Source organism: Ailuropoda melanoleuca, chromosome 1 (assembly GCF_002007445.2).
Source record: "Ailuropoda melanoleuca isolate Jingjing chromosome 1, ASM200744v2, whole genome shotgun sequence".
NCBI lineage: Eukaryota > Metazoa > Chordata > Mammalia > Carnivora > Ursidae > Ailuropoda > Ailuropoda melanoleuca.
Genome location: NC_048218.1, coordinates 133,034,940 through 133,055,982, shown reverse-complemented (window position 1 = coordinate 133,055,982; position 21,043 = coordinate 133,034,940). Strand labels below are relative to the sequence as shown.

General features: G+C 36.5%; 1 protein-coding gene across 9 annotated transcripts in view; it reads left to right on the top strand.

Annotated features, from left to right (window-relative positions):
* The first annotated feature begins 2,060 nt into the window (after positions 1-2,060).
* The window catches only part of HGF (hepatocyte growth factor), a 94,982-nt gene continuing 75,999 nt past the window's right edge, over positions 2,061-21,043 (top strand). For 2 of the 9 annotated variants that reach the window (XM_011223059.3, XM_034667104.1), the window contains exons 1-2: positions 11,882-12,224; positions 19,367-19,532. In XM_011223059.3, the coding sequence (XP_011221361.1) occupies positions 12,137-12,224; positions 19,367-19,532 (254 nt within the window). In that variant the 5' untranslated portion in view covers positions 11,882-12,136. Of the gene's footprint in view, positions 2,181-11,574; positions 11,830-11,877; positions 12,225-16,542; positions 16,602-19,366; positions 19,533-21,043 lie in introns of those variants that run through there. The other 7 variants (XM_034667086.1, XM_034667108.1, XM_034667101.1 and 4 more) reach the window with 7 other exon arrangements.

Below are 21,043 nucleotides of genomic sequence, written 5' to 3'. Positions count from 1 at the left end.
AGTCTTGCCCAGTTCTAGACGTATAATAGCCTGTCAATAGATGGCAGATTGTGCATTAAAAGAATTGAATCCAATTGACATCTCTTTAGTTTTTAATGCCTGAATAGAGATAAGCTGAGCTCTATTCTATGTAGATTGGATCATGTTTATAGTGTTCATTCTCTGAGCTTAGTGATTTAAGCGGGCATTTGAACATAAGTAAGAGCTGAAAATAAGTAGTTGGAAGGACAGGGATGAGGTTCATCCCTTGAAGGGGTACACGTCTTCATATATTTGAAAGGGAACAGTAATTGTTAACTCTGAGAGGCAGAATCAGGACCAAACCCCTGAAAATTGTAAGGTGGTAGATTTCAGATTTAGCATGAATAAAGGAGAATCTTCCAATGGTACAAATGAGCAACAGCAGAAAGAACTACCTGAAATGATAGTGGATTTCTTTGAAAAAATACGAGAAGATGAACGAATACTAGCTGAAGGTGTCACTTGTGGCAATGGGTAACGAGGATTTTAGAATCAATGCTGTATTTCAATGTCCAAAGAACTTGTAACTACTAATAGGGTTCAGAAGAAATGGAAGATGATATAGATGGATGTGGGGCATGGGGAAGTCTTGAGGCGTCATTAAGAGAGATGACTGATTCATATGGCCACCTACCAAATGGAGAAATCAATTATATTATTAAGGAGCAGATTTCTCCCCATTTTCCACATTTAATTCAAATTTAAATCAGAGGAAAAGCTTTATCCTCTGTTGTAGACTACTGTGCAGTACTTTACTCTTTTTTCTTTTTCTTTTCTTTCTTTCTTCTTTTTTATTCTTGCTGGAGGTTAGTAACATAGGTTTGGGTACAAATCCTAGATCTGCATACGTACTATATGAATGTAATAAAACTCAGTACTTCATCTGTAAAGTGGAGGTAATAATAGCACTTATCCATATGTTTGTTGTGAGGATTTACAAAAATGCTTAGGAGGTATAAAATGTGGAATATGCTTAAAATAGTGCTCTGATAAATATCTATTATTACTTATGTTCTGGAGTTAATGCATTTAAATTATTTATAGCAAAATCAATAAAGGAGATAATCTGGTGATTTCCCAGGCACATTTCTTAAATTAATGAAGATGGTATTTCTAGTTATTTTTTAATTTAAAAAAATAGTAAAAATAATAAGTTTGCAGAAACTGTAAGCAGATGAATATTACTGACTAGCCATTACGTTGACCAAAAACTAGGATACCTGAGGAAGAAAGAAAGAGAATAAATCCAGTTCTACTCTCTTAGAGTTTAAAAATCATGAGAAGTGTAATACAAAGAATGGAAATACAAAATGAAATGTAAGAAATCCATGAAATAAATTTATATATCTCTAGCGACTCTCTCAGGTTATCGTTGTTAGGCTTATTGGTAGAAGATAATTTCTACTTTGGATGGAGAGAGCATGTCTCCTATTTCTTTGTATGACCTCATATCTATTAGTATACTGGGCGCTCAAAGATTATTAATGTCATTTCCCGGCAGGTGCAAAAATTGGAGTAGGTTTTAACATATGATTTATGTTTGTAATAAGATGTGTAAATACAACAGTCATCCAAGAAATAGTAAATGGGCCAATACGGTGGGGAGGGGGTGGATAAAAATACTTTCAATTACCCACTTTACACCCACAGGTCCTAGAGGATGTGGGCCAGGATTTTTAGCAAAACCCATCTGTGGTTGACAGACTTTGTGTAATTCCTCTATTTTTCTGCTCCTTTTAAATAAATTATTTGGCAATTTTTTTGCACTGCTACATCAATTTTTCAGTTACATTTTGCACAAGAATTTTGGATTTGCCTCCCAGAGGAGCCTCTGGGAAGCCTTAGGGTATCAGATAAACTTGGACTGGAAGAGTGCCAGACTTATAAAAGAGCCTCCAACAAGGATAATACTAGTTGTAAAATCCTCCTTCCTTAGGAATCTGAAGATAAAGGAAAAGACAGTTTTGCAACTTCCCCTTTCAAAGATACAGATCTCTGTCTTTCAAAACAGCACTATTGTTTGCTAATCTTCCTGCAATGTCAAGTGTAATTTTTGTGCTTTCTCCTGATTACTTGAATAAACAGCACATTGCAAAATGCTTCTCTGGGGCAGCAGTTAATGCATCATTGCGCAGGACGAGACAGAAACCACTATGAGGTTAAGATTGCCATCACGACCTAATCCGTATAAATAATTTTTTTAAACTGCCTTATTATATCATTCAGTCAAGATTTCTTGCATACTTACTAAGTAAAAAGCATAGAAATAGATAATTTGAAAGATGCAAGGAAATGTAAAGGTCTAACTTCTACCTTTAACAAGTTTACAAACTACTCAGAGAGCTAAGACAACACATATGCGTGGATGTTTATTGCTGTTGTAATCACTACTACAAAATCCGTGGCTTAAAACAATGCAAGTTTATTATCTTTGTTAGTGTAGGTCAGAAGTCTGCCATGGGTCTCACTAGGAAAAAATGCTGATGATGACCTACCAGGGTTCTTTCTGGGGATTCTAAGGGAAAATCTGTCTCCTGCCTTTTCCACCTTCAACAGGCTGCTCCATTCCTTAGCTTGTGGCCCCCTCCCTTCATCTTCAACGTCACCAATTTGCATTTCTCTGATCCTTCTTCAGCCATCATAGCAAGATCTCTCAGAGCACCGTTGGGGAAGGTTCTCTGATTTAAAGGACTCATTGGATGATGTAGAGCCCACTTTGATAACCCAGGATAACCTCCCACTCAAAGACTTTAACCTTAATCACATATGCCAAGTCCCTTTGCTATGTGAGGTAACATTCATTGGGTGGAGCAATTGGGACAGGGGCATATTTGGGGGCCGTTCTTCTGCCTACCACAACATATAAAATCAATGTGGAATCTTTAGCACCTCACAGAGTGCTGCATAAATGTTTTAAATCAATGAATGAATAGAAAGATATATAAAACAATATATTAAAGATATAAAGAAAGTGCATTTAAGTTTTTGGAAATCCACAGCACTTGTATATAAATTTACAGGGCTTGGGTATGGATATGGAAATATCTAATTGTTTGAAGTCAGAAGATTCCAAGTCAGAAGACTTAAACATAGGGGCACCCGGGTAGCGCAGTCGTTAAGCGTCTGCCTTCGGCTCAGGGCGTGATCCCGGAACGCCGGGATCGAGTCCCACATCCGGCTCCTCCGCTGGGAGCCTACTTCTTCCTCTCCCACTCCCCCTGCTGTGTTCCCTCTCTCGCTGGCTGTCTCTCTGTCACATAAATAAAATAAAAATCTTTAAAAAAAAAAGACTTAAACATATCAATTTAGAATTTATTTTAGTATATCCCTATAAATATATTATTGGGTATTGTTATAATTATCAATAATAAATTCTCATGTCAGTGCATGTCAATAGCTCCCAAATTTTGCTATTACAAATTATATATTATTAAGATGGTATTTATTAGAGCTGAAATCAATCTTGATAGAGCATAAATGGACATGGATTTTGGGTTTTGTCTTGAATCAATGTCTAAAGACGTGTGTCAGAGGAAAGGGGATCTTTGAGAGTTCTAGAAAAGTAGATCTTTATTTTCAGTTTCAATTTCTTCTTTTTAAATTGACATACTTTGGGTCACTTAAAAATCTGGCAGTCCACTAGCTGGTAAACTGGTGTTCTTTAGAGTAGTTTATGGTGGTTTTGACCAAAAGATTTTATTTATGAATTCATATGTTTGTATATGTATATGTGTGCTTATGTGCATAAAATTAAATAGTAAATTTGCTATTATCTTGTCATGTTGCTTGAAGACAAACATCACACTTTTGGGGTATATTAGGGGAAAATTAATAAAGCTTATCCAGAGTCTACTTTTAGTAGTCACTAAGATGTTCTAGACACTGCTTGTTATAAACTTCAAGGTAAACAATATCTTTAATTGTGTGCTTTATAGACTTGAATGTAAAATGAGGGGCTAGCTTGAATTATTCGGATATAAGGAAAAGTTAATATTTTATCATTGAGAAAGGATTTTTTTGGATAGATAGAGCATGTCAATACTCAATCTCCTTTTTAACTGATTTAATGGAAAAATCCCCCACAAATACTATTAGTTTTTGGATGTTGTATTTCCTTTAAGTAACTTCAAGAAAATTATTTTAATGGCGTGAATCCAGGCAAGATGCCAATGCAAAGTTGAGCATACCCCAAATTTTTACATTTTGAAATATAAAAGTATTTTACTAATATATAAATTTTCACTGGCAATATTTTATCACATGGAATTTTGTGGCTTTTTCTGCCTCTCTAGATTAGTTAATATAGTGATGAATCTGGAAAATTTAAATTTATATTTAGTGTCACTAGAAATTTATTGCAAAATAATGACAGAATTTTAGATTAAATAGCTGTTAAACACTGGGGGTTTCCTAATATCATTCTGCCAAAAGCATGTCTTCACTTTGCATTTTAATTTAGGTATTTTCTGTCTGAGATATTAAATGACCAAAAGAGTATCTTAAATATTTCAGTACCAATAAGGATAATAATAACTAAAATTGTATTATGTTCCTAAATAGTTCCCACATGCTCTTTATGACTATTAACCATTACTATAATTAATAATTATAAAATAAATATAATTATAAATCACCATCACACCCTTGTTATAATCATTATTCAGAGGAGTAAAGTGAATTAATTTGTTCAGGTTTTCTCAGTTAGTAAGTGGTGTATTTAGGGTTTGAACCAGTTGGCCTTGACTTTATCACTTTGCATACATTAAGAAAATTAAATAAATTCATAATGAGAAATGTTAAATCACAGGACATTAAAGCTACATATTGTACAAAAATGTTGAAGTAAAAATTAAGCAAGACACATTTTTTTCTTCTGATTAGTAACTCTTAGGATGCTGTTGAGTAACCACAAGGCATATAGCCCTTTGAGGAGGTGGAAATTTGTTTTGAGGAAAGTGAAAAAAAAAAAAAAAGACTCGGAACAAATATTAGTATAACTTTAAATTAAGAAATGCTAGGATAAATATATTCTTTTGGGGGTGGACAGAGATAGCTAAAGAAATTATTTTATTTACTTTTAAAAAAGAAGGCTGTAACCTCTCTTACTCATAAAAATAAAAATAAGAAATAAATAAACCAACCACGTGAAAGAGATTCAGAAAACTTTATGAACATATTTTTTCTTTTGTCAGGGCAAAAAAAAAATAAGTTTGAGATAGTTATAATCTGGTTCTTCATTGTGGGTGTTCTGCTAAATGTCATCACCTAGTCAATATATGAGGTATAATTCTGTTTTAGAGTTTCAGGGTGAGAACATTTTGTTCATTCTAGAGTTCATTTTTCTCTCTTTATTCAGAATTAAATTAAAACATTGAGCAAGATACTTCATCTGTCCTTTAAGCTTGGCAATTTCCATAACTTTACTATTTTTTTCTAACAGTATTGTGAATTATAAAAGCATATAAATATAGCAAGATTAATTAAGGAATATAGACAGTTTCAAGAACCATGAATTTGCCTCCTCATATTCAACATTATATGGCTAGAGAACAGTGATGTTTCTGATGGATCTGATAGTCCCTTAGCTCTATAATGTCTCAGGAGTCCAGTGAGTACAAATACTCCCAAACTCAAGAGAGGTAAGAAGTCTGCCAAACATTCTACCATTTTGAATGAGGAGTCCCAGGCTCATAGATTAGGAATTTAAGTGTAAGATTTGAAAAACAACAACAACAAAACCCTAAACCATATTGCCTTTTAACAAACTAGATATAAACTTAGTCATTTAAAAAAAATTACCAAGGTCTTTATGTTATATGGGACCATGCTATCATAGCATTAAATAGCTCTCTAAGTAATTCACGAGTAGGGCCAATAGACCAGATGCTATATAGTATAGTATATTATAAAGACCCCCCCCCACACACACACCCCTACACATATACAGACATACACATTCACACAAAAGCAGTGCCTCACCAGGTGAAGCCTTTTTCTCTCAAGTTTGAAATGTAATTCCTGGTGTTGAGTGCCATCTGGTAAATGGAGTTGCCCTCAGATATCCCCAAGACCACAATAAACATGCAACATGTACATATAATAAAAGGGAAACCTCACTTTTATTATGTGGCTTTTAAGATGCTAAATGAATGGATTAAACAGTTGCTTTGAAAAGGGCTTTATCGTGAATATTTCATTTTCTTACATTAATGATTTTATCCTCATTGGATTCTCAACTCAGAAAAAACAAATCAATTCCCCAAGTTCATTCATTTTACTAATATGCCAGTGCCCAGCATACCAGGTGTGGAATGCTTAGGCTTTATAAGTTTGGGGGCACTGCAGATTTAACAAAGCAGCCAACACCTGGAAATACATAAAAGCTGGCCTCTAAGCACAAGGTGATGAGTGTTAGTTAACTAGGCCCCCTGGATTCAGAGAATGGCCCCTCGTGGCTCGGAAAAGAAAACCGAAAGGCAGCATCACAGAGTTAAGTTTTAGCTCAGATTTCCTGGTGTTCTCAACGCCTATCTTCTCTACTCCCAAAAGGCAAGAAACAGCTCTAGTAAGGACTGTCCTTTTGATTTTCGGAGAATTTCTTTTAATATACGCCATGCCACTGCTTTATAGACACGAGTGAACGGCCTGGAAAAAAAGGCTGATTTTTGCTGAAGTGGATATGATATGTTTCTAGAGAAAAGATAACCGTGCATTTTTATTCACTTGACAATTCCTACCTTGTGATGACATACTTCAACTGTTACTGTTGCTTCCCTGGATGTTGCTTTGTGGTCTCACCACAAACTCTGCAACAGATTTCCTGGGAGTGTGGCAAAAGTCATGAGTGAGTGGTTGAGTCTATGATTTGATTGAGTAAACATTAGAGTCCTTTTAGTGGTTAATCCATGTTAAATTAAAAAAAAAAAACCAACAAACAACATTACATTATGCCTATTATGCATCCCAAAGTCCTGTCTATTGTTTTCAGTTAGATCTTTTTTTTTTTTTTTTTTAATGTTATAGGCAAAGACTTGCCACATTCCCAGGACCCTCTACTTGAAAGTATAGATTGCATCTGATTCCTTATGTCACCAACAAACAGATTACTCCTTAGTATTTCTTTTATTGTTAACATTGTCTTGCTGTGCCCCCTGTTGAGCCTGCAATCACATTTAGATGACATTTATATTATCATCTTAGACTAGAGCAATATTATCTAATAGAACTCTTGGCAATGATGGAAATATTCTATAACCGTGTTGTCCACTAGGAGACCCGGTAGCCACACACATTTGGCTATTAAGTACTTGACACAAAGGAAGCGTGACTTTAAAGTTTAGTTCTAATTTCACTTAATTTCAGTCTGAATTTACATTGCCTTAAGTGCCTTGAGGCCCTCATTCTGACAGCACAGATGTTAGCTTTTGTGTGATCACTGTACCCACTCTTGAACAATTTTTCAAATAAATACGCCGTTGTTCCTGCTTGTATCATAGTTTTTTGATTCTGCTTCATATATTTAAAAATGTTATCTATCCGATCCAAAGTTTTAGCTGAACTACTACTCAGTGTTAGACATTAGACACACTTTTAAGTTTTGTTTTCTGTACAGCAATTAGCCAAGAGCCATTTTCTGCCCCTGGAGTATGTGTTTCTTCTTCATTGGGAGCTCCTCTTAATGATACGCGTGCCTTAGTCCATTTAGGCTGCTACAACAAAATGCTACAGAGTGGCTGGCTTATGAACAACAGAAATTTATTTTCTGTAGTTCTGGAGGCTGGAAGTTCAAGATCAGGGCACCAGTAGATTCAGTCTGGTGAGGGCCTGCTTTCTTGCTCATAGATGGTGCTTTGTTGTACCCTCACATGGTGGAAGGGGCAAGAGATCTCTCTTGAGAGTCTTTTTACCTGCACTAATCCCATTCATGAGGATTTCACGCAAAGCCCCCGCCTCCTAATACTATCATCTCTGGGGGTTAGGATTTCAGTATTTGCACTTTGAGGGAACACAAACGTTCAGATGATTGCATCTTGGATTCAAGCCAAGGTGAATTAATTTACACACATGCTCTGAAATGAGCTGTATTATAGAAAGGGAATTAATACAAATTACGATGAATTTTGCAGTATTTCCTACTTTAAAGGTAGTTAACATGAATTCTTCAGTGGTGAGGCCTGTAGATGACAAATTACCAATTAGAGGGTGGAACAAATAAGGAGGGAAAGAATGAGAAAATATGGTTGCATGGGAAAGATAAGAAAAACCAAAAAATTACACAGGTGCTTCTTTCTCAGACGTGGAAGGTAAGAATTGTATAAAATTATGGTGACTACTAAAGAATTCAGCAGAATAATCACATTTTAAAGCTGGCAAGGATGTTGGAAATCTCTCAATCTGGATTTCTGTTAATGTGGCGACTTGATACTGGGACAGCTGTGGCTTCCAGTGACACTTTATTAACAGTTTAACTGACTGCTAGTTACATATCACCTACAAATCTCAGTTTCCTTATCTATAAATCAGTGACAATAGAAAAAAATACCTGTTAGATATACATATCTCTTTTTTTTCAGGTGGAGGGGGGCTGGTAAGTGAGAAAATACCTTTGAGATGTTTAGCACAGCACCTGGCACATAGTGTCCTATTTTAGTGGTAGGGAAACTGAGATATAAGGAGCTTCATTAATTTTCTCAATGAGTGACCCATTTTGTGACATAGCTGGCATCTGAAAACCAGGTACCTGGCTAAACTGAGTCTATAGTCACTTAACAAATGAAATGACTAGCCCAAGAGCACAGAACTGGTCAGTGGTCTGCAAAGCACAAAGCCACATCATCTTCCCCATTTACACAAACGCCAACATCACTTGTGCCTGAGAAATGTGGGGCTTTTGAAGATATAATTTTTTTTAGAACTACAGGCAGCCTTTTAAAACAAGAAGTATAGGGGCGCCTGGGTGGCACAGCGGTTGAGCGTCTGCCTTCAGCTCAGGGTGTGATCCCAGCGTTCTGGGATCGAGCCCCACATCAGGCTCTTCTGCTATGAGCCTGCTTCTTCCTCTCCCACTCCCCCTGCTTGTGTTCCCTCTCTCGCTGGCTGTCTCTATCTCTGTCAAATAAATTTAAAAAAAAATCTTAAAAAAAAAAAACAAGAAGTATAATAATATACATTTTTCCATTCAATCAATCTACTTTACATGGTTTACTAGAGACTTCAAAGTTATAATTGATTCAAAATATTATATTGGCAATAAGTATTCATCCTGTATTTAAGTAATTTCACAGGTTGTAGCAAATAAAAATTCTCCTTACCAGATTCTCTGTTTTACCAAAAACAGACACATTTTGGGGGGACTTATACAAATAGTTTAACACCTAAAGAGTACAAAAGTGAGAGCAAGGGATGGGCGAATCATCATTACTATAATTTAGAAAGAACAAAGAGAATGTGTTATCAAGACAAAATAAAATAATAGTACAACTAATAATTTATTTCATGTGCATATTTCTTTATAGTTTAGGGTGATTTTAAGTTTTTTATATATTGGTTTATTTTGTAGGTTGTTATTGAGCATTTCTTATATATTTCATCCTGGGCTAATTTTGGAGATTATAATCTTAAACAAAAGATAGGCGGTTCTTCTCATGGGGCTTACAGAAATTTCTCCATCCTATGGGGTATGACCAACTATTTGAGTCTCACACCTGGATCTTAATTCCTTTGGGATCTCATGGAAGTTATTTTAGGATAGAAATAATTTACTTAAGTTTCCTTAAGTATAAAATGGGAATTATAATAATTCTTTCTTAATATGAGTTTATTGTAAGGATTAAATAAGACAAATTTTAAAGAGCATTTGTCACGATGCTTAGCATACACAAAAAGCTCAATGCATATTAGTTATCATATAACATAGAGAAACCAAATAACCTGACAAAAGAGAAATATAAACATATAATTATAGATAGGTTTAAGCATTTATTATATTTAGTGTGACAATAAAAATTGTGAAAATGTGTGACCTGTTAAATAAGTTTATTCAAGTTCCTTGCGGTGCTCTATTCAGGATGGCTTTTGCTCCAAGCCTATAATGATAATTGCAATCATGCTTACAGCCCTGATTCTGCTTTCTCTGAGAGAGAGAGAAAAAACAAATAGACCAGTCTCCGTTATTCTTTACCTACAAGTATTTACCTATAGAAAAATCTAGCGTCTTAAAAGGAGTTTGAATCCCTAATGAAGCACAAGAGATGCTGTGGGGCATTTCAGGATCACTGAAGTTGAGATTTTCCAAAAAGCTTATCAGAAATAAAAAGGATAGTAAAATGGTTACTTGGGACACCAGGGAGAAGCTGCCAAATGATTTTTCAGTTTGCTCGGTTTTGTTTTTATAGAGAAAAGATGATTAAGGAGGATTTACAGTAAGAGAAGGTAATATAAAGTAGATTCCTCAAAAGTAATTCTCTCAATCCCAAGCTTCTCTAGCTGTCCTAAGGGTGTTTTCTGGAAGTGGGAGTGGGCGGAGCTAGAGGAGGGGGAATGAGAGCGGCAGGGAAGAGAACGCTGTTCTGTGTGGATGGCATTAATTTTGCCCACTACCACAGTTGTGCAGCTGCATGCTGCCCCAGAGTCATTTTCACATCATGCCCACTTTCTCTTCCTCTGTCGACAGAGAAACTGGTTCCTATTTGTACCCATCTCAGATTTGCACGGGGAACTATCCCCTCAAAGCCATCCAAAATAAAGCAAGCCCTTGCCTAAAGTAATCAGAGCATCACCTGGAGATGCAAAGATAAATCAATTCTCTCAGTAAAATAAGAGGTTTGAGCAATGATCGCACAGATTCTGCAGAAATGAGCCCCCTCACCTCCTTCCACGACCCATGCAATCTCTTTATCTCCCCATTTAGATTTTGGGAGGCTGGTGGGAACATTCAGAGGGTTGGAGCTGGGGAAGAGAGGCACTTTCGTTATTTATGAATTAAAACAGATTGAGAGACTTCCAGTGAAAGTTAGTCTTCGAAGGTATGTGTATCATATAGCCATACATGCATGAATGTGTGTGTGCGTGTATGTATGTGTGTGTGCGTGTGTGTGTGCGTGGTATAAGGACACATAGTCCATGCTATATTTATCTGTCTGGGACAGGCAGTAGATAATCCTAATCTCTTAGACATTTTAAGAAAGAGCATGACCAGATTTTATCACAGATCCCAAATCAGACAAGTTTCTCTGATGCACTTTAGGCACATTTGTGGTATTGCAGAGCTTAGCGTAGCTGCTGAGCAAAGCTGCCTGCTTTGAGCATTTTGGGCTGGGTCAGTTTTCTTACCTGACATGGTGGGTGTCCCTGTTGCTTGTTTATTTTTACCCCACAATACCGCACCCTTTTCTTACTTAACCTCTTTTTACCTGGGCTGGCCCAGCCTGGCTCTGCCTCCTCGCCTGCCTCCCTCGTCCCGCCCTGTCGCCCTGTCTCTCCCACACCAGGGAACTCCCTGTGTTAGTGTTTTGAATCTCTACTTTGCTCTAGCAGGGAAACCAGACAGATTCGGAGCTAAAGCACATTTGACTGAAAGACAGCTCTTTGCTTTCTTCTGCTGCTTCTTCCCCTTCCTCTTTTCCCAAAGAGACATGTAAACACATGTATTTTCCTGTTTAAATTTAGCGAATTGGTCCTCTGCCTGTGCCTTGATTTAGCTATTGGGCTGAGCCTTGCTCCTCCCTTCCCTACTCGGATAGGAGCCACAGGGATCTGGAGCTCGAGCTTCCAAATTGAGCTGGCCTCAGGCCAGGTGACCTTTTCTTTGTAAGTTTCTTTCCTAAGCAGAGTTGGGGGGGGCGGGGAGCTCGGATCTCTTTGGTGTTGTTGGGGGGGTGGTTAGTGAGGAAAGGAAGAGGGTGGAAGAGAGTAAAGGGCTGTTGTTAAACAGTTTCTTACCGTAAGAGGGAGTTCAGACCTAGATCTTTCCAGTTAATCACACAACAAACTTAGCTCATCGCAATAAAAAGCTGCTCAGAGCCGACTGGTTCTTTTAGGCACTGAGTCGGAACAGGCTTCTCTCAGCCAGGCATCTCGCTCGTCCAGTGGGATCGCCAGCGCGTCCGGCAGCACCATGTGGGGGACCAAACTTCTGCCAGTCCTGCTGCTGCAGCATGTCCTCCTACATCTGCTTCTGCTTCCCATCGCCATCCCCTACGCAGGTTAGTCTTCCCTTCTTCTTCATCATTAGTCTTCTTTTAACTCTCTCCTGCTAACCTTACCTTTCCCTAACACCCTCTTCACCCCATCCCCAGCATCCTTTCTTAACTCAGTGTGTGGCATGGTTTTTTTTTTTTTTTTAAACATCTCGTGGTGCTTTCTTTTGATATTCTTTTTTTTTTTCTGTTTGCAAAGCATTTACAATGATAATTAACATCCCCTGAATGTGTCCTCCACCCCAACCCCAGCCTGGCTCCCCCTTAGCCTCCTAGTTGTGGTCTGTGGGACAGAATGAAGTGTTAACCCTGGCTGGAATTTTGCTGGTTTGGACAAGTTTAAAGCTGAACAGAAGGTCTGGTCTTGAAGAAGGGAGAGTGACTGTCAGTACAGCAGGGACTCCTTTCTTTCCAGAGGATAATTTTCCATGACATTCTGCACCCCCACATCACTCAGTCAACCTTCAGGGCTAAATGATGACTTTATACAGGTTTTCATTTGGAGGAGGCAGGTTAAACTCTGGGTATATGCATGTTATAAAAATGAAAGAGAAAGCCTCTCTTGAAATCTCATTCTCTCTGGGTATGGATGCATGCCCTTTCAAACTACAGTGCAAGGGAGACACAAACTGTGTAACTCTGATTACAGCTGCCGAATGCCTCCTTTCAGTCTTCCATTTTCTCCCCCGAATTTACAGGTTGGGAAGGAACTGCTGGTGAGTTCATACTACCTTCCTGGAAGGGTAGAGATTCCATATGCTGCTTTGGGAAGTTTTCTGTTGTTATCAGGGCAAGAGGAAACATCTGTATTTGTTTGTATTATCATTTAGTGGCTGAGATGCCAATGGGAGAAGGTAGTGAGCACCATGGGTAGGCACGAGGGAATAAAAGAATAGAACAAATGCCCACATGGTAGACATGGCCTTTTCATAATATAAACCAGAGGACTGGCCATATCTTTGGAGATAAGCTAAATATGAAATTTATCAGAGCTCTGATCTAGTTTCTGATGTAATACCCGGGTTGAAAACATCAAGAATTTGCTAAATGACAAGGTAAAGCATTTGACCCACCTGGCTTTCTTCTATTTTGTGAAGTGGTCCTTGTGAGAAACAAAAACAAAACAAAAATAAAAAAACAGCGTGCAGGAAGGACCAGTTTGAAAACATTTAGGTATGATTTCCAAAGAGGTACAAAAGAAGTCAGTTCAATCAGGCAGGTATCATGCTTGAGGTGTGTCATGCTACAATGAACTCTCGTAAGGCATTGCTGATTTTAGGGGATTTTGATCATAAATTGAAAACATGGCTAATATTTGGAGAGCTTTCATTTTTAAAGATTCAAATGTTGATGGTCTGAAGTATAATATGGTTACCTGAAATCATCTGTTCTAATGCAAAGGAAACACAATGTGGAAAACCCAAACGGGAGATCACCCATAGACAACGTCTATTTGTTTTTGGCATGCATTACGAAGTTTTGGCAGTAAATATACATTTGTAATTATATTTCACTTTGGCTAATGTTGAAATGACTGCGTTTCCTGAGTATAGGGAGAATGCAGCCCAAGAGTGTGCTGGCAGGCAAGGCGAGGCCAATTGGGAATTACAGATATGCTGTGAATAAATCCTGAAGTGGATAATGCAAAAATTGTCATCAAAAGAGGGTCTGGCTTAGTTTGGGTGGCAAGTTTATTTTGATAGTTGTTTTTGTTTGTTTGTTTGTTTGTTTTTTAAATAACATTCTCCAAAATGGAGAACGTGGATAGTCCTCTTAGAACACACAAAGTTTATCCTTTTTATATCATCTGACATTGAACAGTTAGAGTTTTGTTGTTGTTAATTGCTTTGGTTATACTTTTAGGTTTATCCTATGAGTCTATACTTGTACATATTTAAAATAATACAATGTTAGAAAAGAAGTGGATACTATAATGAGGTGACAACCAATTATAAGCAGAATGTATTATGGAGATCATTTATTGCAACGTTTCTTTTTTTCTTTTTTTTTTTTTTAAAGATTTTATTTATTTATTCGACAGAGATAGAGACAGCCAGCGAGAGAGGGAACACAAGCAGGGGGAGTGGGAGAGGAAGAAGCAGGCTCATAGCAGAAGAGCCTGATGTGGGGCTCGATCCCAGAATGCCGGGATCACGCCCTGGGCCGAAGGCAGACGCTTAACCGCTGTGCCACCCAGGCGCCCCTATTGCAACGTTTCTTAAGAAATATGCAATAAAGTGGATTCAAGCCATCCTTACAGGAGTTGTCTACACAGAATTACCCCCTATCCACTTCCACCTACACTGGAAACAGATCTCCAATCCCCTGAAACAAAAGAAGCATTAAGTAAGCATCTCATGTCCAGGAACCTGTGGGATATAAAGATGAACAAATGAGAAAGAAACCAACATTTGCTAAGCAACTGTTATGGACCAAGCTCTAAAAGAGAACTTATTTAACTCTAGTAAGATTAGCAGTATTCAACTCATCTTACATGGGGAAATTGAGGTTAACGACCTTAATTATCTTATCATAGTAAAGGGATAGAGTTGAGATTCCTACCCAAATCTATGAGAAGGAAATATGTGCTGTTTTTATTTTCCTTTTATACTGAAGCCAGAAACAGTGAAATCAACTGAAATTGCCTTTTAAAAATCCCTTTTGCTAAGTAATATGTGAAAATCTCTGTGTTAGAAATACTATAATACTATGGTTTAGAGTTCATTTCTAGCTTAAGAAGTTTGGGGGCAATATGGTACCCAAGTTGAGTATGAAAAAATGGATAATAGCATGGTCAGTACCTAAGTCAGGGGAAAACAAAGTGGCCAAAGGCATGGAGGTGAGAAAGTGTGAGGACAGGTAACCATGTGGGACTGATGTACTGAGTACCTGAAGAGGGTAGTATGGCCTGTGATTAAAAAATTAGATAAGGTAGCATGCATAAGCATGAATGTCGTGCTAAACTATTCTGAACATCTTGGGTAGCAGTTGGAAATTTTAGAGTAGAAAAGAGACCCAACTTAAATTGTATTTCAGTGTGGTTGTTTTGGTTGCTGTGTGGAGGGAGAGTTGTTGGCAAAAACAGATGGTCAGGGAAGAGACCAGGAGGAGGAATCTGTGACAATGATATCCTGAACAAGGAAGCTGAATGAAGATGAAGAAGGGGGAGGCCCTGAATCCCACCTTGACTATCACTTCATTGTGTAAACCTCTTTGGAAGAGATTATTTGCTTGCTTCTCAAACACCAACTGGGAAATCCAGGTCCTAGATAACAGCAATGAAACTGTGAACTAGTATTTATGATTCTTGTCTTCAGGAAGGTTAAAGTCTCCAGTCACAACCGTTCCCTCCATTAATTATTTGTGTACTTTCATCTTAACATCTTGCCATTTCAAGCTGTTAATCACTAATCATGTGGGTAGTTTTCTCAGAATATGTGGAGCCAGATTCCTGCTTCTTTCCACACCCTGCAAATCCTTTCCTTGCATGGTTTTCCTTTGAAGTCAATGGTTAGTCCATACAGAGAAGAAAATATATGAGGTACTGAGAGAAATGAGTGTGAGGCCAGGGACCAGAGGGAGAAATGTGTCTTTCTTCATGCACCTTGATACATTTGACCCTACTTTCTGTTTGTAGGTTTTCACTAAGATCCTAATGATTTCAGTTCTAAAACAGGGATTTCAGGTTCTTCAGGAAATAAAGCTTCCAGAATGTTTTCCCATACTGGGAGGAGAAAGGAGTTGTAATTTAAAGTACAAGAAAGCATGACAAAGTTGCAGTGATCTCTCACCCTTTGATTTCATTTCAGTATTTTGTTTATAAACTTCAACTAATAGTCATGCACAAAAAAATAGTAGGGAAAAATCTAATCCAAAGATTTTTTTTTTTAGTTTCTTCCCAAATTAAGCTGGTCTCTTAACTGTTTTCAGTAAAACAATCATCAGTTGTTAATACATATGGAAGAAAAAGTTGAAACTATTTTCAGAAAAGGGGTTTTATTTAGACATGCTGTCTTTTAGACTCCTGTTTTGAATTTTTCCTTTATTGAAGAAGAAATCAGTTTCATAGCTGCCTGGATTACATGATGTACAACGAGCTTGAACTTCACATTTTTGAGTAATTTGTTACTGACCTAGTAGAAATGATTAAATTATAAAGGAAATCTTCTAAATCATAAGAAATAAATAGTGAAAAGAGAATCCTGGTATCTGGTTCCCATTGCCTTTGGTTAGTCTGTAGCCCCATACAAGCTTTTCACTCCTATTATCTAGTAAAGGGAAATCATAGATTGATTTGCTTTTCTGAATGTGTTTTGATCTTTAGATGAAAGGTGGTGATGGAAAAACTTATCAGCAAGCAAGAGTTAAGACTACTTTTATGAGGTATAGTCACACATTAACACATCTCAATAGGACAACTGAGGATCTGTAGAATTAAACACAACCAACAATCCCACAGAGACCTTTTTTCTCTATAGTAACCCTCAGTACTTGCCTTCATAGTGCATGGTATTGACCCAAGAAACCAGAGCATCCACAAGGGGTTCAATTTTATTTGATAATTAGTAAAATGCATATTTGAGTTTAATGTTTGCCTCAGACTTTTAAAATTCAGTTTTATGCTCTCTTCTCACATTTAGATATGTATAATAAACATATTAATCATCAGGCTTATTATATTTCATTTTATTTTTTTATTATGTCCAGTTAGCCACTGTATAGTACATCATTAGTTTTTGATGTAGTGTTCAATGATTCATTAGTTATGTATAACACTCAGTGCTCTATATTTTTAGTTAACTGAATCTGATAATTAGTAAAATACATATCTGAATTTAATGTTTGCCTCAGACTTCTAAAATTTAGTTTTATGGTCTTTTCTCACACTTAGCTATGCATAATAACACATTATTCATCAGGCCAATTTTAATTCTGTATTTTTAATTAACTGAATTTATTTGAGAAATATATAATCCATATCTATCTATATATATAACTTCCATTTTAGTCAACAGTTTTATTTAATAGATTTTCGGCATCCATAAACAGTCTGTTTCTAAGAAATACTCCAATTTATATAGGAAATCAAATGATTATTATTCTGTGAAACATTTCACAGCACTTAAGAAATGGTGCACTACGGTCAAAGGAAGAAACTCCTAATGGAGAGACATATCTCCCACTAACATGGTTCTGTGGCAGAAACCAAAATGTGAAAAGAATTATACCACTTTGCCTGGGAGAATAACAATTTCTTCTCTATGCCAGAAATTAAAAAATGGAATTTCAAAAACAAAGCTAAACCTTTGCATATTTATAACTTTTTTATCTGAATTAATTCCCAAATATTTACTTAATAATTATAATTTAAATAGCTTAAAATACAACTTTTATTTTGTAGACTGAATCATTGGTATATTGGCATTTTAGGTAATTAAACAAAGTCATTTGGCAAGTCTGTAAGAATGCCAGAATTATTATCTGTCTGCCAACGTTATGCAAGGCATTTGCTCCACACTCAATAAATAATATGTTGATAGATTATTTGGTTGAGTGAATTTCTATGTTAAAATGTCTTTTAAATTATATCTGTTGTACCATGGCCATTCCATCTTGTAGGGCAAAGAAAATTTAAAAATGAAAACATTATTACAGAAATTAGTACCAGTCTTTTGGGAATTATGCTCTGGAGTTTTACAGAGAACCAGAAATTTAGAGAACTTCATGTTTTCTCTTATTTATTGTGGACTTCAGGTTAGGATAGACATTAATGAATAGCATCTGCATGTTTAATAAACCAACTGGAGCCAGTGGTTGCTGGCAAACTTGAGAGTATGATGCCATTGTTTGTACCTCACTCTGCTAGCCATATTTCCAAATTTTCTGCACAAAAATTTTCACCCTCTTTTCTTGGCACATTTATTACATATAAAAACCAGGAATGTATTTCCTGTTCTACCATCCAAATTTCTTCTCTACTGATAGCTCTGAACCGGCTCTTCAGAAAATATTTAAAAGCCGTATTTTTACATACTTAGAATTCTTAAAAAAATAGATGGCATCATGACTGTTTAAGAGTGGGGGCTGGGGGTTCTGAAGTGAGGCAGCTGGGTTTCAATTGAGGTTTGCTAAATAGGCAATTGATTTTTCCTTGTGTCTTGGTTTCTTCATCTTAAAAATAAATATATTATTACTGCCTTTGTCACAAGGGTTTTCAAAAGAACTGGCAGGCAGAGGAGAGGCACAATCACGCCCATCCTTATTGCATTGTACAATAGGTCTCTCAGACATTTTGATTCTCATGGTGAAGATAGTGACTATTAGAAACTAGGTAACTTTGGGCACACTGAGGATGAAGTAGTTCTTGATACTTTAAAGTCCTCTATAAGATTAAGTCCTTCAGGATGTTTTAGTTCTGTTTCATGTTTTTAATAGGAGGTTTCATGCTATCTAGGGGCCTTGTAGAATATTCTCATGAAGAAAAATGATATTGCTACATTAAAGCTTGAAGTTTTACATACATTGGATTTATAGCATTTGGCTTGATTTCAAGGCAAACAATTCAGTGATACTTAAGAAATAATGCCCCCAAACACAGAAAACACTTCTGTAGGAAATGAGAAGGCTAAAATATGAATAATATGAAATACTTTAAAGAAAGCCAGAAGAATTTATCCATTGCACCATTTTTAGTGAGAAGTTTCTCACATGTAATTGAATTGACTTATCTAATTAATACTATAACTTACATAAGGACCAACTGTAGAAGGAAAATGACAAATTTAATTATAGAGCATGATATGATATGCCTGGGCATTTGCTTTCATACTTTTTGAAGAATATCATGTCATTTATTTCTTTAGAGTGAACTCTGTCCTAATTTTTAAAAGCATATTTCATTTTAAAGAATGTAAATGAGTGAACCTACATGACAAGTTCTTTATTCTTCACTGATTACAATATTCCTCTCTTGCTCTTAACTATCTGAGAGTATCAATCCCCACCTCACTTCACCCCCAACCCCTGGAGATCTAGTATGTTGTCAGATGAAATCACTATCTTATGGATGATCCTTAAGGACATTTTTTTCTATATGAGCCTTAAAAGCATTTCCTCCATTTTTTAAAAAAAATTATTATTATTAATAGAAGGACAGAAGAAAAGAAGAAACACACTTCATGAATTCAAAAAGTCAGCAAAGACTACTCTAATTAAAGAAGACCCATTACTGAAGATAAAAACAAAAAAAATGAACACTGCAGACCAATGTGCCAATAGATGTATTAGGAATAAAGGACTTCCATTCACTTGCAAGTAAGTTGCTTCATTTTGTTCTTAGGATAACTTTCCAAATATAGCATCTATTAATTATCATCATGGGTTTTTTTTTTTTTTTGCTTTTTTTTTTCCTTTGCATTCAGTGTAATTTGCCCTTAAAGTATAAGCTTGACTTTAGTTTTAACTCATTATAACAGAAAATGTAGCTCTCAGTTGATGGAAATATGAGTAAGGGAAAGCACATAAATGGTATGTTTTAGAACCCGGAGTGTCTTTGGTTATGGAATTTGTGTTTTCTCATCTTATGAACAGTTGAACTTTAGAAACTAAAATTCCATTAGATTGCCTTTTATCCAACATTTTAAAATATTCTATTCAAAATAAATTTTTTTTTCTTGGAAGAGGAGTGGAGGAATTTTCAGAATAAGTTGGGCCAGAGCCATAATTTACTGCAAATTTACATCATTGTCTTTAGGGATTTAAATAAAAGGTGTTGAGAGAATTAGATAAAAAAGTAGAGGGATTGGGGTCAGCAGCAAAGGCTGTTCAAAAGGAGTTGGGGTAGTGATGATGAAGTTTTAGGTGAAAAGTGACAGAGAAATTCAGAGGCATGAGGGGATTCAAATGGAGGGTTTTCTTATCATTTGAAATTCCTTGTGCAACCTCACAGGGAAGAATTCCTTCCTCCTTTGCCAGTGATCCCAAGGATAAAACTTGGGAGTTTTGGACCACGAAGGAGGCAGTTGCCACTCTGAATAACTTTCTGAATTGCCAGAAGAAAATGCATTTCCTCATTCTTCTTCATAAACATTCCCATCCCCTCATTTACTTTATACCCGTTTATTCCTTATTTCATTCTATTTTTTACAGGACTGTGAATGATACCCTGTCAGTTTTAAATTCTACTCCACTGCATTTGGACAGTGACATGTAATGTGGACACAGATTTTAGTAATGCCATGGCAAGCAAGCCTAATCTCATCCTACCTTTTTTAGAGAAATGAGTGTTACGGGCCTCAGGGAAAGGACATGGTCAGAGAAGGTCCTCGACAGATGTAGCGGAGGACAGACTAACTCCCTTCTATTCATTTACAACTCCTCTGGAAATATTTTTATTGCCAAACTGTCACTTTCAGGGAGATATTTCCTGACATGGGGAATTGACTTTGCAAGTATATTCCTATGATAATTCTGTTTCTTTCCCTGACTTTCCTTCCTTGAGATTATTAAAAGTAAATTAGAGAAAACTACTCTCAATCAACATCATAGCTGTGCAGATTTATGGTGATGTTCTCACAACTGATGGGGTTAGATTTATTGTATTTTCCCCTCATGGGCTTGGGAAGGTGGGGCAAGGGAAATGGGAGAACCTCATCTTATTAGTTAACTCTGAATCTGAAAATACACTCTCCTGAATCCATGAGTAAGGAAAGTATTACTACTTCCAATTCTCACATTAGTCAGCCGTATCTCTAGAAAACAAAACAAAACAAAACAAAACAAAACAAAACAAAAACCTTTCCCTATGTTTTATTTAGGAGGAACTG